Source organism: Coturnix japonica, chromosome 2, assembly GCF_001577835.2.
Source record: "Coturnix japonica isolate 7356 chromosome 2, Coturnix japonica 2.1, whole genome shotgun sequence".
Lineage (NCBI taxonomy): Eukaryota > Metazoa > Chordata > Aves > Galliformes > Phasianidae > Coturnix > Coturnix japonica.
The window spans coordinates 25,360,414-25,386,832 of NC_029517.1; the positions used below are offsets into that span (position 1 = coordinate 25,360,414).

At 35.5% G+C, this 26,419-nt stretch overlaps 1 protein-coding gene across 8 annotated transcripts in view; it reads right to left on the reverse strand.

Moving 5' to 3' along the window:
- Positions 1-26,419, reverse strand: part of DGKB (diacylglycerol kinase beta) — a 339,581-nt gene that overhangs the window by 294,939 nt on the left and 18,223 nt on the right. For 7 of the 8 annotated variants that reach the window (XM_015853622.2, XM_032443169.1, XM_015853620.2 and 4 more), the window contains one exon: positions 5,327-5,574. In XM_015853622.2, coding sequence (XP_015709108.1) covers positions 5,327-5,396 — 70 coding nt within the window. In that variant the 5' untranslated portion in view covers positions 5,397-5,574. Of the gene's footprint in view, positions 1-5,326; positions 5,575-17,328; positions 17,421-26,419 lie in introns of those variants that run through there. The other variant, XM_015853621.2, reaches the window with a different exon arrangement.

Sequence of the window (26,419 nt, forward strand, 5' to 3'; positions counted from 1 at the left end):
ACAAATTTGTTATCAATAACTATAATTACTGCTACAATTAGTTGGAGTGCCTTTAGAGTGCAAATTATTTATAATCATCATTTCAAAAATAAAATTAAGAATTATTCTTTTCAGAAACTATGAAAAAAAATGTTATCTTGGAATTTAATCACAAATTGCTTCCTCAGTATTCCATGCAAGCTTTAATAAAAAAAATAAATTATAAAACCCCACTAAACTTGAAGTTTCTAAAAACAAATGTAGTAGTCAATAATGTCCTCAAAAAGCTATTAAATTCTGCAGTGCAGATACAAAACCATGCAGTGACACTCCATAACACTCAGTAATAATCTTCCAAGACCACACAAAAATGCAACATATTTTCAGTACTTAAAAATACAACAATGAAAACATACATAATTACAAGCATGTTTAACATCCAATTTTGCTTCTTTAATTAGCAGATCACAACTGAGAAAAATTCAGCACAGGGCTCTTCATCCCCAGCAAAATGCACGGGGAGAGAGATTGAGAGACACCATTAGGAAGCCCTAAATCTAGTTGTTCTGTTGTTGTTGTTGTTTTAAAAAAAAAAAAAAAAAAAAAAAAAAAGAGAAAAGAAAAAAGATTCTATCTTCCATTTTGAGTAATCAATAGCAACTTCTCTCCTGTTTTCAAGAGAAACAGAGAAGAATGCTTTGACTTCTTCCATTAGAAAATCCATAAAAGGCAGAACAGAATAAGCAATAACAATAACAACTATGTATGACTTTTTCAGTGTATGAGCTGCTCTCCCCTTCTTTTTGTAGGCATAATGCTTTGCTGGGCTGAGGGAAGCCCCACAGTCTCCTGGTTCTTTGAATTTTAATTCCATAAAAGCGAAGAGGGATTATCCCCTCTCATAAAGCTACTTTTTCAGTCTGCCTGATGAGTCATGGATTGTAATCATTTATACTTTCACGCTTTTGTACAGCACAGGGACTAAAAATACACGCTTTTACTGAGAGCTGAGATTCAGCCATGTGACTCCATAATTAGTTCATTCTCCACTCTTTGTTTTTTCAGAGCTTGGTAAACTAGAATCCTCTGTCTGTGACATCAGAACAATTTCCACAGCAACCAAATGAATTAACCCCCAAATCTTTGTAATAGGAAATAAGCAATAGGAACAGACAAACTTTTAAGACACAAAAGATGCTCTTTACATATAAATGTCCTTGGAAACAACAAAACCATAATGAAAATAAATATGGAAGATACATAGAAACATAGGAAATACAACAAAGGCATAATCAATGTTTATACATTTTACAGCATATAAATACACATTCAGTAATTTTATGACTGTCTGTCATATTTGTAATAACTACAACGTGTGTTTAAAGCCAGAAAAAGCTGATGCTGCAACAATGAGTCTTAATGGCAGTGTTTATCGTTTTAGCTTCTATTTTAGAAAGAAATCACTATTCTCGTCAAAGAAAACAGAAATCAAGTTGAGTTGACACCCTTTGCATTTCAGGATTCTAGAAAGGATGTGCCATCGACTGTCACCACATTCCATGGATTTCACTTCCACAGAAACCTGAGAAAAGGATTTGTTTGGACTTCATAGGATCACTTTCAATTTGTTTCTTGCAAAGATACCCTTAAAAATGGAAACAAATAGTCACTGACACGCCATTCCTTTCTACTGCAACAAAGGCCAGCACCTGGGATTCTGACTATACTAAGAATGGTGAATTTATTGGCATCTCTAAGAGTAAACACAAGCCTGTTAGCAGTGACAGGGCTAGAGCTCTGACAATCTTCATTCTTATATGTTTACCCAGCACTTCTGGCAAGTAAATTGGCATCTTCTAATGAGGCAACCAGATGCACCTGATGAAGGAACAGCATCTTATTCATCACATATTAAGCATGGCCAGAGACTCTGCATGCTCAAATTATGGGTTTCTAAACAGTCTCATCTGCAATATTTTCTCTCTGGAATCTGGGACCACTGCAGTCTTACAGTCTCTGAGAAAACTTTAAAAGAACCTTTTTTTCTCCATTTTTACTAACAGCAGCATAAGTTCATACTTCTAAAACCTAGTACTTGGAGTAAAAATAATCTCAGTAATTACTAGCAATTTTTTCTCTTCCCTTTAAAAACAATAAAAAATAGTTGCTTTCAGCAATCTGTATTCTTTGATGTGGCCTAGTCCCTCATTATGACTAGCAGAAGCCAATACAGTGCCAGAAGCCTGGGATCCTCTGAGGGACTGGGTAATAGCCCTGAGCTTTCAGCGCTGCTGGTGGCCATCTGCCACATGTACGAAGTTCCCTGCAGGTTATCATTTATACCCATTGTAAAAGAAAATTTTTTCCATCTGTGAGGGCCACATAATTCTGTGGCCAAACCCACCCAAGAGTGTCTGACAGTTTAAGTCTTGATCAAAACTTCTGTTGGCCTTTGTTTTTCTCTTCAGAATTTTCTTTTACAAGTTCTTCCTCCTGTTGCCCTACAATATTCTTACACGATTTAGTTCCGACAGTAGCTATCGATGGTATACAAAAAGAAGCAGCAGCTGCTGACGTTGTTCCTGTTCTCATAGCCATTTCAGTAGCAATCCAACATCTATATCTTCAGGCTGTGATAGCTTGCCCAAGTTCTCCTCTACCAGCCTGGGAAAGAAAACACTGCCAAAACTTTTGCAAAAAGCTTTTTTCAAGCTTGGTCCTCAGGGCATATTTTGTTGACAATTTCAAAAGGACTAGAAAAAACAAAGCTATTTTCCCCAGAGTATATGTGCTGCCAGAGCTCATAGGCTTTTTCCTTTGCCTTTCTGTGCCTACTAAGGGAAGGACTTCTTTCTTCTATATAGTTAAAGTCTCACTTTAACTATTTTTAATTTTTGTAATTTGGCCTGTAGCAGCACAGATATACTAAAATTCTTTTAACTACATAATACATAATACAATAACAAACAAACAAAAACAAACAAACAAAAACACAGCACCTCTAAACTGACAGGATTTACCCTACAGATGATAGAATCACAAGGTTGGAAAGGACCTATAAGATCATCTAGTCCAACAGCCCTCCCTTTACCATACCTACAGAAAACCCTAAACCATATCACCTAGCTCCCTAATAATAATTACAGTGAATATTTACTAGCTCCCTAATAATAATTACAGTGAATAATTACTAGATCCCTAATAATAATTACGGTGAAACTACTCATGGCTTCTTTATAGTGTGCCTACAGTTTACACTGCTAGTACAGAACTGTGCATATATCTGGTACTGTATATTTCAGAAGAAACAATTTCTGCCTCATTTATCTTTGCATTAAACATCTAATCCCATATCTACCTTATCCTTCTAGATTTTTATGCAAAAATACTGTACATCATTTCACCTTCTTTTCCATAAGTAAACCTGATCATGAAATCTAAAGGAAAAAAATTATCTTCTTAGTACGTGTACTTCCATTAGTATATACATTTGGTGTAGGCAAAATTATTACTACATAATGAGCATCCAGTTATCTCAGTTCTCATTTTCTCTTCTGAGATAATAAAGCTAAGTAAAAGCCTACTGTTCTTCAGAACAGGAGTAAAGAGAAGTAACAGTCACTGGAAATTATTCTTAAAAAAAAATACACAAAAAAAACCCAAACAACAACAACACTAACAACCCACACACATGCAAACTAACTGCAAAGTGTCAAGTATTAATTAATATGCTCTTTTAATTCTACAAAGACATTTTTCTACATTTTAAAGTAATATTTAAACCATTTGCAAAACTCATTTGAAGTCCCAAATTCTTATTTGAAGAAAGGTCTTAAACAGTGAATATTAAGTTGTCTCAGGTTGAGCTGAGAAATAATTCTGTAAAATGAAATTATAAACAGATATTCCTTGGATTGTGGAAATATCACCTTTTAACATGACATTATACCACTTAATTGTAACAACAGTGAATTAGTTTGTTGTGAAGATGTTAACTAACTGGGACATGTTTACACACTACCAAGTTCCAAGTGTTGCTTAGGGAGAAAGTATAGAATGTTCTGTCACCAGGGCCAATTAGTAAAGAATCCATATGCTCCTTTGCTGTTCAGTTACATTTATGGATACCGATAAGATATCAAGGAGATTATCTGTATACAGAGGTAGAAGAAAGAGTATCGTGAAGTTCACAGAAGAACTGGAAGGCAAACTACACTAAAAACTAAGCGATAAACTAATAATTATACTAATAACTATGCTAATACTGCTAATACACAGAACAAAGGCAAACTTTTTAATAAGAGCACTTTCTGGGTGGATAGGCACATGAAATGCAGAATACTAACTACTCCCTGGAAATAAATGAGCAAATATTTTGAACCAAATTTACATACATTCCAAATAAATAATAACAAAATATATTCTTTGCTTAAAGCTTCCTACTGATAAGTAAAGCACTTGAGCATGCACTCTCTTTGGACTCATTTAAGGTAATTGTCTTGAATCAATTATAGTAGAGGCTGTTAATCACTCACCTAGTACAAACAGTTAGTATTCAATCACAACAACAGAATACAGCGGTATTAATTGTAAACTCTGAATTCTACCCACAGAGCTCTGGTTAATCAGCAAGTCATGGAATGTTTTGGATTGGAACGAACCTTAACAATCATCCAGTTGCTTCCTCCATGATGGGAGCTTGCCCAGGACCCCATGCAACTTCGCCTTAAACACTTCCAGGGATGGGACATCCACAACTTCTCTGAGCAGTCTGTGATAGTGCCTCACCAATCTCTGAGTAAGTAATGTCCCCCCTAACATCTAACCTAAATCTCTCCTCTTCTAGTTTAAAGCCATTCTGCTTGTCCTATCACTGTTAGATCATATAACAAGTCTGTCTCCATCTTACTTATAAGTTCTTTTTAGGTATTGGAAGGCTGCAATGAGGTCACCCTGGAGCCTTCCAGACAGCCTCTGCAGCCTCCTACTCCAGACAGCCAAGGAAGGTTGATACAGTACAGTTCAAAGACACCACATCTTCATTTCACATATAAACACAAATCTGAACACAAACAATCCAAACAATTTGATCAATCACTTTATCCTGATATTAATAGCTCTTCTAGAAAAGCAATGATTTTACGGTTATTCTGTTGGGTTAATACACTGATACAATTAAGTAGATGTCATGTTGCCACAGGCAGGAAAAAAAATAATAAAAATAATATATGAACAATATTTCTAAATCTAACTTCTCATGTTTAGTATTTTGTCCTCTATGCATGTAATTCTGAGCTACTAACTGGGAAGTAAAAAGATGTAAAAATATATTTTAGAAAGTACTTACATTCTGCATATTTCTGAAGCTGAGAGAACTCTCCAGGACTAAGGTTAAGCCACTTCTCCTGGCTCGTCATAATGGCAGTAATAGTCCTCGTTAATATCAGAAAAGCATTCCTTTTGACCCAGGTGACACAAACTCCAAGATCTGTAGTTTCAGTTCACAGTGCTTGAAGACTTGATAGACGGCGTCAGTCAGAAGTCTTTGATGCTATGAATTGTTTCCAATTTGTTGTTCAGCAGTGAGTTACAGCACTGTTAAAAAAGGTCAAATGTAAGTCTAAATACCAGATCTAGAACAGGAGTAATTACAACTGAAAAATATTTTGTCATAATAAAATTTGTCCATACAATATTTATCCATATTTAGTCTTACATGCATCTCCAAATTTTATTTTTATAATTTCAATTCCTCATGTCCAGGGCTAATCATCAAATACTGATCAAATTGCATCCAAACACCTTCTGTGAGTATGATTCTGTTTCAGTAATATCAAGAGACATTATCTATCGGTAAAATTAGATCTTTAAAATTTTAAAATGGGACTCAGGTAATTAGGTTTGTACTCAGTTCTGTTGTTGCATAGTACTATGTGGCTTCATCAAAAACATTCTGAAGGTTCTATCTCACAGTGTCAAAATGAAAATAATTTGATTTAGCAACATGGTAGGAAAATCATGAAAGCTATTTAAATATTAACCGTTCTAACAAAATTGTAAGGGGTTGATTTTTTGGATCTGTCACAACATTGCAGAACACACTAGTGAAAAATCAAATGTAACAATCTGGAATTGTTGCAAATTAGTTCAGACAAAGAGAACACATTCTGGGTGTCAACTCATTTCAGTTTTAACCACTGTACTGCAGACATTAAAAAGGCAATGCATTACCCACATTGCTCCTTGCACAACAGGTAGGAGGATACTTTTCATATAATTTTAGCTTTCTGTCCTTCAGGCATCTCACCCAAGGATTTCATCTAGAACTCTCTCTTTAATCAGCAGAAAGAAAACGGCAACCTAGACCAGCAATTAATCCCTCCAATTTCAACATAATCTTAAAATGTGATGAATTGCTTCTTGCAGTATTTATCTTTCTCTATTGATTGCAGAAGTTGCCTAGATGACAAGTTTAGACTAGAAAGCTAATTTTAGACCATAAATGGAATCTTTTTATGTGCTTGGCAATGGTGTAATTTCCAAGGGTCAGATTACAAAAAGAGCAAAGGAAAAATTCAGACCAGAAGACACTGACATAATAACAGTTTCTAAGGAAGAAAAAGCTGGGAGCAAAAAAAGGCACAGATATTCAGTTTGAGGTGGCAGAGGGAAGATATCAAAATAAAAACAAGAGTAGCTAGGAACAGAAACATATGTAAAATAAACAAACTACCCCTCTACTCAATTATGGGCAATTTTTTTTTCTCCCCATTTCTTGTCTCATCCATATATATATTCCTGGACAAAGAAATCCAGGAAGAAAGACATCTTACTCCCTAAGCCTTCCATCGCTCTCAGTCTCTTCTTGGTGAATAACTTGGGTACATACACTTGTATTACTAGAAAGCAACATCATCCAAATGCAATATCAGACGTGTACAACCTATTTGGCAGCTACCTTGTCTTTTTAAAGTTTAAATCAAAAGAAATTTCTATGTTCTTCACTTCCTCAATTTGGAATAAAACGTAAGGATGTGCTAGAAGACAGATCTAGAGACAAACAAAACAAAAACCAAACGAACAACAAAAAACTAATAGGACCATTGAGATTGGGATGAAAAAGATAATATAAGTAAGGACAAAACTACCCGAGGAAAGCTCATCAATTCCCAAATATCAGTGGATCATCACTCAGTGTCATGAAAACGGTAATAACTACCAAAGATGAAAGCGACATACAATCAAAAAAGCTTAACGTTCTGTCTTGACAGCCTCAGTCCTCTTATTTAAGAGAATAGATATAATAATGGTCAACACAGAATTTTTAATCAAATTAGAGATGTTTCATTTCTGAAACATTATTAGATTGTATTGAAGACAATTGTATTTCTTTAAACATCTTTTCATATTCTTGACAACTGTTCAGGTTTTACTTAAAATGCCTTTTTATTTGAATTATTGATTTAACGGATTCAAAATTTTTCTACCACAATTCCATCTGAAGCTTAATCACCGGTAAAAATAAACACTGTTGAATGCTATAAATTTAGATATTATCTTGGTTATTTAAAATCTGCTTAAGCACCCTATCACTAGAATTGCTATGGCTAGCAAGGTAATAACTGCTGTGGGCCCTAAACAGATCCGTCTGTTTACACGTAATATCTTTTGGTCTATAGGGATTGTTATGTCTACAGCTCATGGGAAAGTCAGTGGAAAAATGTTGATTTTCACTGTCCTACTCTGACTTAAACTCTAAATCAGCAACTCCAAAAGAGGACATCCACAATGTTAACAATGATGAGGTAAGACCAGAAAACAGCAGCACCAAACAGTGAGTTAATATCCTCATACAAAGATGAATTATTTCAAAGAACACAACAGTCAAGTATTGAGTTAAAGTATAGAGGATGGCAGGTAATGAACTCTTTCACTGATCTTCTAAGAGTTTGACATATTCCAGGAAACGTGCATTTATGCAAATATTTTGTCAGTACCTGCAGTAAAGCTTTGTTAAAAACTCTACAAATCAAATTACTCAGCATTCAGCCAACACTTGCTAACAAACCCAGATTTCCAGGAATTCACCATGCCACTGAAATTTCTCTAAATGAACTAAGAAGCAGAGAAGAAAAAGGAGTTTCTAGAAAGTATAGGCAAAAGCTATTACTTTCAGTTCTACAGAAACAAATCAACAATATTGAGTCCAGCCTCATATTTCATTTCCAGAGGATGACTACAGCCTCAGTACTGTAGGATTCCAGAGGATGACTACAGTACAAACAAGTATGAGATTTAACAAGACTAAAAGCTGGGTCGTAACAATCCAAAGCAACAGCATAGGTTTAAGAAAACGTGGTTATCAAGTTGCTCAGCTGAAAAGATTTGGGTATGCTAGCTAAATATGATCCAGAGGTTTGCACAGGTGGCCAAGAAGGCCAATGGCAGACTGGCCTGCATCAGAAATAAGATGACCAACAGGACCACAGAAGTCATTTTCCCCTTGTATATGGCAATGGCAAGGCCACTCCTCAAATGCCATACTCAGGTTGGAGCTCCTTGCTACAAGGACACTGAGCTGCTTGAGTGTGTACAAAGAGCAACAAAGCTGGCGAAAAGACCAAGACTAATGAGAAGCAACTGAAGCCATTGGCACTGTTCAGTCTGGAGAAGGCTGTGGAGAGAACTCACTGGTCTCTATAACTAAAAAGGAGAATGCAGTCAAGAGAGCATCTCTCTTCTCAAGCAATGAGAAATGAAATGAGAAAACTGTCTCAAATTGTGTCAGGGGAGGTTTAGGAAGAATTTCTTCATTGAGACGGTGGCCAAATATTGGAAAGGGCTGACCAAGGAACTGGTGTACTCCCCATCCCTGGAGAAATTTAAGAGACATGGATGTGGCACTAAGTGTCATGTTTTAGCACCAAAACTCAGCAGGTCAAGCTGATGCCTGATCTTGATAGTCTTTGACAACCTATATAATGCCATGATTTTAAATACTTCAGTTTCTCAATAAATCCAAGTCCCTCCTGAAAGGTCTTCTGGGTTCATTCTTACTGCCCTGACAAAAAGCACAAAATTTAACACACACCCTATGGAGGTTTTTTTATGCCAAATATAACAAGGAAAACTGAAACAGCCAAGAAACTGGCCTTTGGAATTATCTAATCATTTCTGACCTTCCACCAGTTCTATAATCTACATCTTGCATACAATTTTATCAGTAATTTGCAGGAGGTAAAGACTGATGCCAAGAAGTGGTGCAAAAGTCAAAATGATTGATCCTAAATAAGCATCTTTTATTCTCTGTATGAACAGGACCTTCAAGTCCTTTCCCCCCCCACTTTCCTTTAAATTACTGACTCAACTATCCCTCCCTCTATGTGAGAAACAAAGCTACAAAAAGACTAATTCATTTAACCTACCATGAAAATCCTGTTTCAAACTGTTTATGTTTTTGTTAGGAAGATGGAGGGGTGATAAAGAACACGAACCCTAAGGAGAGAAGTTTCCTTCTAGGTTTTAAGGGAAACTATAGTTCTCCACATGACTGATTACTGATTTTTAACTGAATACCATGAATAAACAACTCAGAACATATTGTACTTTAACTGCTGTAGAGGCTGAAGCAATTACGCTTTTCAAGGACTTTTCTATACTGAACATACTTAAAATTTCCTTCAATTGGGTAAGTACCTTCACCATAATTAGCTGGGTCCTGAGATTTAAGTGTTCACACTTTTTCCCAAAGGAGAACTTTTACTCATCAGACACCTCATCAGTTCGCACACACATTATTGATACAATAAGCCAAAAAAAAAGAATATCTGAGAAAACATTTCACTAACAGGCTTCTGTGAAAATGAGAAATATTAGCAACAGAAACTGTACATCAGTCAAAGGTGATCAGAAGTCTAGACAATGGCACCACTTTAAATATTTACATACATTTTAAACATAGACTTTCTTTTTATTTATCTTTTTTACTGTGGTCTTCAATCACCTTAACTTCACACTGGAACTACTTTAAAAAATATTGTACTTTCAGATAGTTCTCAAATATTTCCAGCTCTTTCTAGACTTGCTATTTCTAAATTGCTACATAAAATAGAACACTTCCTTCACTGAAAGAAACACTGAAATAAATGAAATATAAGCAGAACACTGGAATATGAAAATGCCAGAATGTTTATGTTTTGTGGTGCTGCAGATTTTTAAAGACCATTCTTCCATTAAATGATGCAACAGAATAAGCAAAAAATAATAATGATAATTAAAGAAATAATCCAGTGACACCTTTTTGGATTGGAATTTATTTTACACTTAAAGAGGTAATGGCATATAAACTAAAAATCTTCTCTGAGAGTAATGTAGCTATTCCCAATGTTAAAGAATTCTCAATTATAATTCTAAGAAAATAAATTTTTAAAAGCAAACGCAGGAAACATAAAGAATTAGTCATCCTTCTCACCATTTTACATCTGTGACTAGCAGATTTCTCTATAGTGGCCTCAAAGTTTGGTGCCATATTCATTGGGACTAAATGGTCACAGTGTATCACATTTTGTTTTTATAAGTAATTATTACTTTTCCATTTAGAAGAAGTTATCTATGTCTCTGGAAAAATAAGAAGGCCGCTCAGAAATTAATGGCTGCTGTGCCTCCTGCTCAGGGAGTCACCGTTCTTGGAAATGTTCAAGAAATGTGCAGATGTTGTACTTAGGGACATGGTTTAGCGGGTAATAATGATGGAAGGTTGACAGTTGGACTAGGTGATATTGAGAGGTCTTTTGCAGCCTTAATTATTCTATTCTATGATTATAAAGATGTTGAAAATAGGTGAGAGTAAGAGACAAACACAAAACTGACCCCACAAAAAGCAGGGGAAAATCTGTTTAGACAGAAATAACTCTAGAAGGCTGTTAATATTTTGAAATCAGTGAATTCCACAACTGTTAATTTCAGTGTGAAATTCTTCTTAAAATATGAATAAATAACTAAGACTTATGACTAATTTTCTTTAATAAATCAAGCAATGTAATTTAGGGCAGAAAGTCCATGATTCAATAGGTGTAATTATGTAATATGCAGGAAGTTCTCGGTCATAAAGTACTGTTGCCCACTGGGTAAACCACTGTCAAGAGAATTACTCCCAACTCCTTCAGTGCTGCACACAGTATTTCTTTTTAAATACCATTTAAAAAAAAAAAAAAAAAAAAAAAAAAAGAAAGAAAAAAGAAAAAAGAAAAAAGAAAAAAGAAAAAAGAAAAAAGAAAAAAGAAAAAAGAAAAAAGAAAAAAGAAAAAAGAAAAAAAAAGAAAAAAGAAAAAAGAAAAAAGAAAAAAGAAAAAAGAAAAAAGAAAAAAGAAAAAAGAAAAAGAAAAAAGAAAAAGAAAAAAAGAAGAAAAATCCAACAAAGTTTTGAACATCAAAGAATAAATGCATAAATGCCTTAGGGGCAACCTCTTCCTTCCAAACCAGGCATTTGCCACCTTACCTATGAAATCCAATTTTAGAAGTTCATGTTTTGGAAGGAATTATGCATTCATCTCCCACAACTATAGCGCCACAAATATGTAAGCCCACTATAGCAGTGTTGGGCAATTTAACTAACATCTGTCATATGTTGTTGCCCTTTCTTTCCCTTGCCTCTCATGGGATGAACTGTAAATTCAACATAACAATTAATCTCTGTTACCCATCAGCAACGGCGCTTTCTGTGTAACTGTTTGGTTTAATTATCTCTCCAATTTAGGTGCTCCAGGGGTCATTACAACAGAGGGAGGCAAAGCTGAAAAATGTAATTTCCAACTGGGGAAGATTTCTGATGATCCTTGATCTCCTAAGGCAGAAATTCCTACTTCATGCTCATAAATAAACCTTTGCAGAAATATACTTTTGGCTTGTGATGCAACTGTTCCACTCTGCTCAAGGAAAATATTTGTTAACTGCTGTCCTGATTCCAAAGATGTATGCAGTTTTAAAATAAGCTGAGAACTGGGCACTTGAACAGCTTCTAGAATATACGTGAGAATGTGAACTTGATATAACGTTCAACAAGAAATCGGTGCAGAGAACAGAGAACAAGTTAGCAGGAAGGTTAATGGATTTTGTTGCAGATACTGATTTCTTTTTTTACTAGCTGATGTGGTTTTGGTTTTTGTTTTTGGTTTTTTTTTTTCCTCAGGGAGATTACATACAGAAGTTACTGCAGTCCTGAGACATGAATAGCCGACACTATGTCACTGTCCACTGGGATAGTGTGCACTCATTTAGACAACTACAAAGGGTTTCAAATTTATTTAATTAACATCACTATTAAAAAGTTTAGTGACAGCAGAGTAGAGAAAGTGATTTCAAAAGTGGGAGAGGTCTTGCCTACAGGAGGGTATATCTGCAGACAAAGGAAATCATGTGATGGCATTAGTGTCTCCAACTTCTATTCCTTGTTCTCTCTCAGTTTCTGACTAGTTCAAATTCAACTCCATTAATGTCTAAGTTTGAGAAGGCTCTGTTATCATGGCCACTTCTTTGTTCCTACCACTTGTGTTGATCGTATGTCCGCACTGCCACCAGTGTCATGAGGAACATCACGTGAAATCTTTTAAATATCTACAATAACTGGCATTTGAGCTTTTAATTGATGATAGTATATAACTGTGCAACCTAAATATGTATTATTTTCTTATGATGTTCAGACTTAAGTGTGAAATTTTACTTTTTTTCTATGTTTTCCTCATCTTAAAGAGGGGAGGGTGGAAGAAGGGAAGCTGATAATCTGTTCTCTTTTCCTTGAGGATATTTTGTAGCATATATTACTGAAATTTTTAAACATTCCTCCCCTTGAAAACACTCTGCATCTCTGTTTTTCTCTTGTTATTGTTTTCTCAGGATGTTCTTCCTCTTTTAGCTAATCTTCTCTCTTTAAGAGTTGCAGTTAATTGTTCTCAGACAGAGCTTATGTTTTCACAAACTCCTTGGCACTAACATTATTGCTATCGTAACCAAGATTATTTAACAATAAGAGAAACAGAGGATTGGTAGATAGAAGTAAAATATAATGCATGAAGATTTCAGACACCTCCATCTTCAAGACTGTGTGCCCCGGTGGCGCAAGTGGTAGGAATGCCGCATTGCAACACCGGAGGCCCTGGGTTCAAATCCCCCCTGTGGCGCAAGTGGTAGAAGTGCCGCTCTGCTACACAGGAGGCTCAAATTCCGGGGGGTTGAACTCGATGATCTCTAAGGACCCTTCAAACCCGCACAAGACTATGATACTATGGTGATGATACTGAAAAGATACACGGGAAATTCCAAGCTAAGTTCAGGTTAAGATCAATTACCTGGAATAATTGATAAATTAATTAATTATACTCAAGTTATAGTTTGAGGGAAAAGGGCAGTCAGAATCCTATTGCATCTTGAGGGCTACAGAGTAATCTGTCATCACAAGCTTCTCAAATATAGTTTTGCCATGTTCCAGTTCTTTTTCCCCAGTATGACTACTAAACTCTTTAATAGCTTGTTTACGCTGTGTGCAAGTCTGCACAAAATTCTTTTGATACTGCAGTGGATTATTTGCCATGCACAGACAGACATATATGTAATTGTTGGAGGCAAACTTGAACTCACTCTAACCTTCTACAACTGGAAATCTGGTGTGATTTCCCCAGACATTGCTGGCTGCTGATACTTGCATTTCCTTATGCTCCACAGTTCTGCTGGGCTCACCCAAGGGATGCATAGGATTTAAGCCAAAGCAGTTTTAATCCTATCCACTAACTGTAGTCAGAAGCAAAGCAGTATTAAATTATCCCAATTCATCTCCACATTGAACATGCCAAAACACTTTTTAAAGCACCGGACATCTTCTAATGCAGGCTGTCCTTCTGCTATTGTTATTTGCCATATGACCTCCATATATCTGAATCATAAATGAAGTCACTTGAAAACCATCATTTTCTGTTAAATTCCTTTCCCCCGCAGCTTTAAAAAGCAAAAGACGCAAAAATTTTATATGTTTCATACTTTAAAGACAAATCTGGGGATGAGTAAGGGGGAAGCTTAGTCCATTCTGGCATTTAAAGCCATACATCAGAAAGGCTTGCCTATTAGAACATGATGGCTAAATAATTTAATAGGTAGAAATCAAAGGAATTATAAGGAAACCAGAATAAACACAATGCAGCAGAATAAATTAAAAATGTTTTGCTGTTTCTTTGCTTAAATTATTAAAGAAATCCTCTTAGGCTCCAAAACAAGAGAGGTATAATAAAATGGATGGCAACTTGGTAACACTTCATTTGTTCTTCTGTTAATAGAATAAGCACATAGCTCAGCAATGACACTTCTGGACTCTACTCCCACACAGAACAGAAACACCAGACATAAACACTATCACTTCTCTTGTAATAGTAATTACTTATTTACTGCCCCATTATACAATATTCTTATCTTTTTTAGCAGCAAGAATAATTACAGATGACTGTAAACCATCATCTTTTTCACTAGCACTATGTACAGTAGCTTGCCTGCTTTCACTCTGCAATCTGTTTTGCCTTGTTAAGTTTCATAAATGAAGCACTGGGTTGCACACACTGCACACCTGATGAATTACAAGTCAGCAAAGCAGGCAATAAAAGTAAATACACAACACCAAAACACTGAGATCTTGCTGACTCAGACCCTGGAAATCTCACATTTCAATCATGGAAACTAAATAAATTCAGGTAATGCTCACATTCATGAAACGTCTTAAATGCTGAACTTTAAGAACAGGTAAAAAGACTTCAAACTATTGTGAGAGAATTTCTCAGCAAGATGATATCCTACATCTGAGACAGGAATTATACTACTGTTTTTTATAAAAGTATGAATATGATAGAACATTCTTATTCACAGAATTGTATTGTTGGACTTTAAGTAGAAACTGTTCTTTCATGAGTAATTTTTATGCAGCAATATTAAATAAGCTCACTCCATAGGAGAAACTGTAATACCTATCTCAGGTAAAAGAGTGCTTGAACTACTCCTTTTCAATTGCTTCTTTTATGAAAACTTGAAAACCCTATAAATTAATCTTTGTAGTTATCAGTGTAAATGTTTTTGATTTTTTAAAATCTATTTGAGACACCTTTGCTTCAGTATGCCTTCAAATACACCTAAGATGGTTACAAGCATTCTTTTAAACATTAAAATATCATCCCTACATAATTTCCACATTACCCAGCAAATTGCAATACTATGTCTATGGTCAACTTCATATTTCTAAGAGAAGATAGATAATGGAAAAACACTACTTCTGAGTTGGTAAAGAATTGTTAAGTTACTTTTTATTTTTTCATTGTTTTCCAACATTTTTTTCCTATACAATAAGACTGTATAGGTCAGATTATGCTAAGTCTGTAAGCACTCTAGTACTTCTTCCTCCATAGAGAGAGGAAGTCCTATACAAAGTCCTTACTCAAGACCTGGTTGCCTGGCTGCTTTATAAAAAGACTGTATCAGAAATGTACATATGAAAACTTTTTGTTTTTAATAAATAGGCAGATATTTTAGGGATTATGAATCTTTTCCATAATGTTCTGTTAAAGACTGATCCATAAAGTTTTCAAATGAAGAGATTTACAAAATTTACAAAAGTTTTGGGGGACCTACACTTACCAACAGGGATAGGATTTAGCCTCACCCTGTGAGCCATGCATGTAAAACTCACCTTTCAACAGTTTCCAAATGTGTTTTTTAAGAACTGCTATGTTAATAGAACTAGTACTGTTTAACTTTGCTAAATGATTTTTAATTTGTGAGGCACTTTTATTAGTTCTGTACGGAAATATGCATAAATAAATTCTTCTACACGCAGTACAAACCCAAAAACGATTGCTCCACTTACACCCTTTTTGTATCACCAGAATATCAGATTTATGTGAACTCTAAGTCACTGAGTTGACTAAAATCATTCTGTTTTGGTATAACTTACTTTTTTTTTTTTTTTCTTTTAAGAGAAAAAAACCTGTTATTTGTTACTTAAATCTGTTCCCTGATGAACTATTTTTATAAAGACTGTACTTTAGAAGTTAAGTCATGCTTACTGATGACACTGAGATACTTAACAGTATCTCCTGAGAATATTCACTAAAGATAATATTTTGTAAGCCTCCACACTCAAAACAATAAAATGCATCTACAATGAACTTGTTTATAAGTTTCAGTTAATATTCACAGAAGTGTTTTTGCTATACTTGTCAAGCTTTTATGATGAACTCATTCCTCTTGGTGATACTTGCAATATACTAAGTCAATAAAATCAATAATTTGAGGCACAGTGATTGCTCTTTTACCTGAAAAAAAAAAAAAAGAAAAAAAAAAGATTGCTACTATCTGCAAGGAAAAAAAAAAAAAAAGACAGCCGTTATTCATAACAGGTCACATAAACCCATGCAAGTCTATGGTTCAAAATGACAAATACTATTGCTCAGTATTAGGACTTACTTGCTTAGTCTATGAAAACAGAAGCCCCTGATCTGAGCTCAACCGAGCAACAGGAGCTACACAGCCCAGGCAGTATGCTACTCTTCTAACCCAAATCAGAGTGCTTGACCTCTGATGTTTAGTGCTCCCTATGTACATTTTTATTTTCTGCTTATTCTTCTACAAGTTGGTTTGATGAATGAAAGAAATGAGAAACATTAAGTAACTACTGATTATGTTTTCATTATTGCGAATTATAAAATATTACAAAAGCACAAACTGAGGTAAGGTTGACTACAGCAGTGACAGTACTATGTACACAAGGGACAGTCCTGCTTGCTCTTCAGTAGTGTAGAAAATGAGGCATATCTCATTTTAGAGAAAATAAATGAATAACAGAATTTCCTAAAAAAGAATACAGACCTAGCATTGAATTTTAAAAAGGGGGCAGATCTCAGCTGACATTAATCATTGCATTTTAAATTCAACAGACACACTGAAACATTTGTTCTCAGATAATTTGCTCACTATCACACAGGAGTTGTGGGGAAAAGTCAGGAACAGAACTGAGATCTGTAATTGAATATATTTAAATACACGAACAGTGCTAATTTATGTATGTCAATAAAACAGTTATACTCCTTAACAGCTTTATTTTTCCCAGTTCTTCTAAGTTTGAACCAGTAAATTTAAGTCTAAATGCCTACAAGAGTAAAAAATATATTAGAATAAAGCTCTACATTAAATATGATTACTTTTCTAATAATCCAAATCACAGAATTTTAATTAACAGTCTGTCATGAACAACTAACTTCACATAATACTCTACTAATTAAAACAAGTAGTTCACAGTATTGCTGAGGAAATGTTATCACTTACAGAATTAACTACACGCGTCCAATAATGTCACCATTCTGGTAATCTGTGGCTGCTGCTCCATCAGTTGAGTGTGTGTGCTGTGGCTTTCCCCAGGGCACTGGTCTTCCAATCACCCCAGCTGGGGACCTGGTTGGAAAATATCACAGCTTCCACTGCTTTTCAGCAGCTCCATTCCTCTTCCACAGAGCTGAGATAAACCCAAGCCCTAGCCCTGGGAAGATATGCCAAAGCCTGAACCCACAACCAAAAGGCCAGAAAAGCTCCTAACACAACAACTTATTTGTCCCAGTAAAAACCTCCTTAAATAGAAGATGGACAATCTGAGCAATGTGCTGTATAGTACAAATCCAGCACATATCACCTGATCAAGTCTTAATTGTTGTGTTGTCTTTTCCCTCAGGTATATATATTAAGCAGAGTAAAAATAAATAAATAAATAAATAAATACACTAAAACTACTGTTATCTGGAATATAAAACTGCATGATTTTGGATTGCCAACTTCCAGAAGAAAGTGAGAATTTCCTGCATTTAGCCTCTCTCAAACCTCAGCCTTCTCAAATATGCAAAACAAATTATTATTCAAGAGATTGTTACAGAACTCTAATTTTTATGAGTACTCAAGGTTCCCAGGCATCAATTTCATAACTAGATTTAGTTTACACTTCTTAAATTAGTACAGCTAAAATAAGAAAGTTATTTATTTTGGCATCCTAAAAGAAAGAAAAACATAGAATTAGCATACCTTTGAAATTCATTGCAAAAGTATCCTTTTCTTAACAACATGCCATATAATTTTGCTCCCTATTTCCATTTTCAGGGTAACAATACTAAACATTAATACTACGTACTCCTAATATTCTAGAAACCTACCTACTGTAAAGTTCAGAATTGTGAACAGATATATTTCTGTATAGATGCATTTAGCTATACCTAGGTCAGCTTTTTTTATTGCTTTTTTTTTTTTCTCAGAATATTCTGACAAAAATAACTTCATATTATTTTGCATATTTCTGCATTATTTAGTCAGGAAATTTGTCTAGATTTTTAAACAGCAAGATTCACCAATACTGTCAGCAGATCTCTTGCAACACTGTTGATTAATGAATTACTTAATGAAATTTCATACAGCAAGATACATAAGCCACCTCTCCAGTTAACAACTGATCAAGGCAAGTATCTCTGCTGTGAAATCTATACAATATTCAATCATTTTATGTCATTAAAATCTATACGTATTGATGTTATTTCCTGACACTTTGATAGCTAACACAAAATATTTATTATACTCCTGCTACCAAAGTTTAAATGGATATCCAAAATCTTCTTTCTAATCATAATTACAGATAATATTATAGTTATTGATGTTTATAGTTGTGCATATGCAATGTCACCTTGAATAGTCAAAGCAGTTAATGCTAGTAACAGTCTCTATGTACTCCAAAAGCCAAAAAACACTTTACTGAAAATAGCAAGCTTTGTTTATTTGGCAGACTGGAGGGAGTTGTGCATATTTTTTAGATATATCAAAAGTTGCAAAAACACATCTTGTGTTTTATAGGACAACATGATTGCTCCATTTGTGGTAAATTTGCCCTAGGACATAATATTTTACAATGAAAATTGTATTACAGTGGCTCACATTGTGCCGTCTGTTTTAAAATGAACTCTCCAGGGATTTCTATGGAGAACAGTCTTAAAATATAAATGGAACAACACATCCCAAAGTACTTTTTACCTAGCTTTAATACTCGTGATTAAAAGGATTTGAAAAATTTGGCGAGCTGTAGCCTTTCCACTAAGGAATCCCCTTATTCTTCATTTTTTCCCCTAAAGAAGATAATTTGCAGATGACACGAAGCTGAGTGGTGCAGCTGATACAACAGAAGGAAGAGATGCCATCCAGAGGGACCAGGACAGGCATGAAAAGTGATTCAGTATCAATGTAACAAGGTTCAACACAACCAAGTGCAAGGTGTTGCACTTTAGTTGGGGCAGACTCATATGTTTACAGATTGGGAAAACTCACTGAGAGCAGCCCTGCAAAGGGCGTAACAGTTCTGGTGGATGAAAAGCTCAGCCTGAGGCATGCTTGCAGTCCAGAAGGCTAATGGTATCCAGGGCTACATCCAAAGAGGAATGGCTAGTACGGCTACAGATGTGATTGTCTCCCTCCACTCTGTCTTCATGAGGCCCCACCTGGAGTACTGCATTCAGTACTAAGGCCCCCAGTATCAGAAGACTTGAGATGTTGGAGAAGGCCCAGAGGAGAACTATGAAGATAATCTAGAAGGTTCAGCAGCTCTCCTATGAAGAAAAGTTGAGGGAGTTGGAATTATTTAGCTTGGAGCAGAAAAGGGACTTCACTGCAACCTTCCAGTACTGGAAGGAAGCTTACAAACAGGAGGGAGACTGACTTCTTACATGGTCTGATAGTGATATGACAAGGTGAATGGCTTTAAACTGAAATGATGTTAAGAAGAAATTATTTACTCAGTGGTAAGGCACTGGCACAGACTGCCCAGAGGAGCTGTGGATGTCTCATCCCTGGAGGTGTTCAAGGCCAGAATGTATGGGATCCATGTTGCAATCTAGTTGGTGGCAACCCTGCCCATGGCAGGGAATTTTGAACTAGATGGTCTTTAAGGTCCCTTCCAAACTAAACCATTCTATGATACAATGGGCACACATAGAATCACTCCATGAATACCAAGGCAGATCAGGATGAATCTGACTCAGTGTCACGCAGGGAGTCCCAGATGTCTGAGGAGATGAGTCCTACTCCATTCCCTTCCCTTTCAGTGACAGCCCCATGCCACAGGTACTTGCAAACACTGTGGTAGCTGATGAGCAGATTAATGCTAGGCAACAAACATGCAAGGGAGAACAGACATACAAAGGCCAGACAACCATCAGTAAAGAACATCAGGACCAGTCTAACAATCCTTACATTTGACCAATGTCATCTCAATTCTTTCATGGTATAGCACAAACAGCGCTGGTGTCACAGGCAGAGAGAAGATCACAGGAGGGGGATGTGGAAAACAAACACACAAAAAAGAAACCACAAAAAAACACTTTCTTGTACTCAGTGTCAACACTAAACAAATCTCATCATGCCAAATACCTTTGATGCACTTCATCTGCTCTACAGAGCATAACAAAAGGAAGAAAATATTTTCCCCTTTTGTATTTTTAATATAAATTATGCAAAACACAACTATAAATTTTAATGCCACAATAACACCATGACTTTTATGTTTCCTTACTTAAGATAATGAGATCTCCAAAATATCAAAGCAATCATAAAGTTCCGATTTAAATCCAAAACAAATATTTTCTTTGAAGAGGCATACTATCCTTATTTACACTGCACCAGAGCTATTATCTTACAACACACACACAGAGAAACAACCACAGAATACCCCTGGTAAAGTCATGAAACCCCTTTCAAAAGAAAAAATAATCTTCTGCATCAGTACAGCTTCATATTATCTCATGTCTGACTTATAATAGCACAAAAGCCTCCCTTAGCTTCATTAAACAGCTATTGTTTAAGAATTCCATTGTTTTCATAGCATAACCAATGGTCTTAGAGCATTAGTATTTTTTGTCTGTCTAGTTCAAACGAACTGCATCCTTTTACCCAGTCATCCAGACAGACAGAAAAATCAGTCAGTTGACAATAAGAGCACAATCACAAAACTTCAATGTTCATCTATTTCCAAAACTTGTTTCAAAGTTAGTTAGATAATTTTATAATATGTGCAGGGCATACCAAATCCAACCACTGCCATACGTACATCATACATAGATTTAACTGCTTTTGCATTACACGTTTCACTTTGTTTTGAATCAATAAGGTAGGAAGCATCTTTTCCATATTTAGAAGTCCTACAGTCATGCAAACAACATCTTTGTCAAGATTGATCCATAATGAAATATAAGATTGTGACATGCATGCAGGACATCATAAAATTAAAAAAACTATTTGACATAAAATCATAGCAATTCCAGCACCAACATGAAGGGATATCTCTTTTTCACTTGTCAAAAGAATGTTTTCCCCTTCATGCCTCTCAGACATCGTGGCCTCAACTTATCTTTATTCCTGGTGTGCTTCTTTCTTCTCAGCACCATGTCACATCTCTGTTTAACTACATGGTTTTCATTAATCGCAACATTTTGTTTGTTCCTCTCATGCTCCAGAATTTACCAAGTAATTAGTCTATCAAACGAGACTCCTTGTTCTGCTCTTTCCATAACCAAGGCACATTGTCTTGCACATAGACTGCAAGCAGTCTTGGTTCCTGCCTGCCCAGAGGAGGGGCATGCCCACTTTGAATCTTGGTCCTTTACATCCTGGTCTCACATTTTCTCTTCTGCCTCTGCAGAACAAGAGGACTGGCAGTAAAAGCTCTGTTGATGCAGGACGCAGTCCCAAGATTTCATTTGGGTCAACAAGTTTTCAAAAAGCTTAGAAGCATTTCTCCAGTATCTCTGTCACAACCACAACCCTCTCTGCCTCTTCCACCCAGGAAAATGATTCTAAGAATCTCTTATACATGGAAGGGAAAGACAGAAGCTTTGCTCTGGCAATCAGTATGTCTGTGCAAATAAACCATCTTAAGCAGCACTTCGGATCTCTGAAGAAGAAGACCTTAACATCCACAAAATAATACGACTTAAGTTTTCATCCAAAAAACAAAGAATTGCTCAATTCTGAGAATCTTTGCACTCACTCCCAAAAAAAAGCTGAAAAATGTTAGCCCTAATACTTAGTTTACACAAGTATAGATTGACTTTCTGCATATCAATAACTGCTGTAATCATCCCAAGTAGAAATTTAAATATTTTTAAACAGAAATGCACCCAAAACACATGCAAATCAAGCATGACTCTGCATATGATGGTGAACGGGATGCCAAGAGGATGATAGGATATAAGAAAGCAATGGCTAGAATTTTTCTCAGCTGTGCTTTTGGTGCTCCATTTTAGGAAATGCAAGAAAATGTTACTATTTTCCGGATTTTATTTAAAAAAAAAAAAAAAAAAAGAAGAAGAAAAAAAAGCTGAGTGACAAGGTAAGTTTAAATTCTGTAGCATATTTCCCTGACTCTAAGATAACAGGGTAGAAAGAGAGTTATATACCTTAATATTTTCCAAGACTTACTTCCTTGTAACTGAAAATACACTTTGGTGTAGTATAAGAAATAAATAATCTTTATTATGTGTTCCCTAGATTATAGTAGTGTGTTTTCATATTTCTAGGAATATTACTACCACGGCAGTAAGAAAACAGAAGGAGAAAAGTACTATATGAAGCACAACTAGAGGCACAACAGTAATCTGTAACAAAAAGCCATATCTGAAGGCTGATATGTTAATCCTCTAAAAAAAATAATTTATGTGTATTACATATTCCTAGGAAGCAGTGTTGTAAGCAGGGCTCCAATACAGCAACCTGTAAATAAAACCAGATATTCATTCATACCTAAAGATTTTTGTACTAAAAATAATAATAATAATAAAAACCTTACTCTATCTTCATTTCTGCACATCTACCTTCTTCCAAACGAGCAAACCCCTTACAAGGAGAATCACCCAAAGATCTGAAGATGATAAAACTATTTATTTAAATACCAGATTCACACAGCTTTCCACTTCTGTTCTCCAAAATGAATGAAGTTACAATCACAGTGAAGCAGTTCAAATACAGACCACTGCCAAATCCCACAATATTGACTGTAAATCACTTCACTGAAGCCTGTCTCGCGCACTCCATACCACAACCACTCTGCACACGAGGGAAACTCCCACACATGCCAGCAACAGCTCCAGACACAGAACAAAAGCCAACAGTTCCAAAGGAATTAATTTATCTTGCTCTAAAACATAAAGTAACTTCCTCAAAGTGCCAGCAGGTTAGAAGCTGCTTGCATACGCTGTCTATGCACCTGCCACTAGGACCATAACATGTATTGCTAAGGGAAAATTCATGGAAAATAACCATGATAATTTCTCCTAGGATAATATTCACAAAGAGGAGACATCTGAATAGCTACCATTCATTTTATATTATATTATATGCCATTACACCTTCAAAACTTTGAAACACAGGAAACATTGTTCAGTCTACCTAAACACGTTCAGATAGGTGCACAATTTAAAAGCAGTAACTAGAGTCAGACTGCACTGGCCTTCCTCATTTACCATTCACTTTCTTTATCACACTCACCTTTGCAGATTCACATTCAGATCCAGAGAATAATAGGCTATCGTCTGACAGCATTTGGTATTCATTATTTTTGCAAGCCCAGGACACTACAGTGGTTAGTTATTATTTAACGCATATCTTACTGCACTGAAATTGATCAGATTCCTTTATAATGTAAACGCTTGCATTATATACCTGAGAGAGTGATAGAAATCTATCTCATTAGTTCAGAATGCCTCTGAAATACTGGACAATATTTTGTTTAGATTCAAGTAACATCACAGAAATGTAACTCCTGCTAAAATGATTAAAGAAATGATGTAATGCAAAAATATATGCAACATTATTTATTAGCTCTATTATTTGCCAACATTATTTATAACGAGAAGTCCATACAGAATAATTTATGAGAAATGTATTTTTTCAACCAAGCATGACTTCCAATTTCACAGAAATATAATTCTTAGAAACAGACTCCCACTGAGAATAGCCACATTTCCAAATTAAAATTTCCCCTATCTTTTCTAATATTTCCACCTAAAATAGCAGACCTTAAAAAAACTGTGACAGTAACATGCTTGCATATCTTCATAGGTGATTATAAAAGGCATATAAATATAAGCAAAGTACTATATTTTAGTCTAAACTAAAATTATCTCAGTATTTTTGACCACTTTGTTCTTAAAAAGAATTATCCTTTTTGAAGTCTTGGTGTTCTAATATAAATCTTAAACCACTTCGTTTATTCTTTTTTAGACTGAAGGGAAATAATCTGTGGCTTGTGTTCAGGGTGTGCAAAATGGATGGTCAGTGAGCCCCACCTGAATGAAGCATCTGTAACATGGTTTCCTCAGGTTTTAAATGACCAGACAATGGTCTATTCCAATTCTATGTTCCCACTGCTTTATTAGTTAATTAAAAGAGGATAAATACATTCATGTTGGATTTGTTGTGTTTTTGTTGTCTTTTGGGAACTTGAGGGGCATTTTTTGGGGTTTTTTGTTTGTTTGTTTTTTAGCAACATTGTAATCTACAGTCATTTATTTAGAAAGACACACTTGGTGAGTAGCATATACTTATGAACTCCTCTTCAGTTGAGCCTATGACCTAGATAAAATAAAACTTAAGGTTTGGACTTCATCCAGAAGTGATATGAACCCAGGTAGGATGAGTTGCTTCAATAATCTCTCCAAATGCTCCCTGAATATTAATTTTACATTCACTATGGATCTGAATCACAAAAAAAGGTGTTGATTTCCCATGGATGATGAAGTCATTCTTTTTGCTCCTATTATATTCATATCAATGAATATCATAGAGCTGCTGCATCAAAATAAGTAAAAGATCTCTTACATCACTTCAAAACATGCAACATGTACTATAATGTTTTCAAGGTTATATGCAGGAAAAGATATGGAGAGTTGAAACAGGATTTAAGCATAAAAGAGGCACTAAATTCCCTAATACCGTGACTGTATGGTCAGTGAGTATACAGATGTCTAGAATATAGAGAAGTTAGGCTGGTAAAATTATCATGTTGGAAAAGATAATGAGAGACAAATGAAAAGTGCCCAGTGGTGGCATAGGCTTGAATGAAACTCCACAAGGAGCAATCTCCAGAGAGAGATCCTCAGTGGCAGTCAGCCCTTAAACAGGGTCTAGGAGAGATGCAGCCAGGCTCCATGCCTTCTAGTCACACAGCTGAATTGCCTTCACCTGTGCTCCCATGGCTGACTCAGTGCTTGCCTTGGGTGATCAATCAGAGGTTCAGGCCATGATTCAACAGTTCCCATACACCTGACTCCCACTTCTGCTGCTTGCTAATGTTTGTTCCAGTGGGAAGTGGAAGCTGTCTCATACACTTCATCGTAGATAAATTTACAGTAATGTACGTGGGGATAAAAAAGAATCCCAGCTATACACTTGTGATGAGCAGTCAAGCTCAATAATGATGAGTTATAACTCAGAAATGAAATTTTGGAATTATAATCAGAAACACCAGATCCATGCTCAGCAGCACTCAAAAATGTATTCAGAAAGGAACAATTTGTTCCATTGTATAGATCCCCGGTACACTTACTTACATTTTCAATAATAGAGTTTTGAGCATTTTGAATTGATTACAGTTCAGCTGAAGAGAAGGACAAAATGAGAAAGCAACTTGTTGATACGGTATAAAAGAGTACAACAGAAAGCTTCCACCTTAAAAAAGAAGCAACTGACACTAGAGACTGGAAGAAAACTCTGGAAGTGCTTAGCCTATTTTTACATTCTTTCTATGATAATCACTCTTGGAAGACAGCGTACTAGGACAGACAGACTGCCTGTCTGATCCAGTAATGCTATCATTATGCTTCTAAGAAGATGGATGAAGAAAGTCCCATCCACCTGTCCTGGAAAATAGTGTCTTGCCTTGATAAGAATATGAATAAGCCACAATGAAATTTACGTACAATAAGTCCCCAAAACTGGTTAACAGTAATGGAATTGCCTCTGGGAAAAAAAAAAAAAAAAAAAAAAAAAATGGAAAGAAGGAAAAAGAAATGTTACAATGTTTACGACAATTTGTACTGCATTTATTTACTTGCCATACAGATGACAGTAAACACTGCAGCTCACAAACAGCTTTTACTAGCAATATTGGCATTTTTTTTTATCTTTTTTTTTTTTTTTTTTTGAAAATAGCTAGATAGTAACTGATGACAAACTTTATTTCAAAAGTCCTAATTGTCCATGTAGTCATATGCAGTGAAACAACATAAAGAATAGAATCTGTATTGTCAATTCTTTAGGAGAATCCATCTATTATACATGGATTCTTCTCTACAAAAAGCTTAACAACCTGTCCAAAGTCTTTGCTTTCCTCTGTTTACAA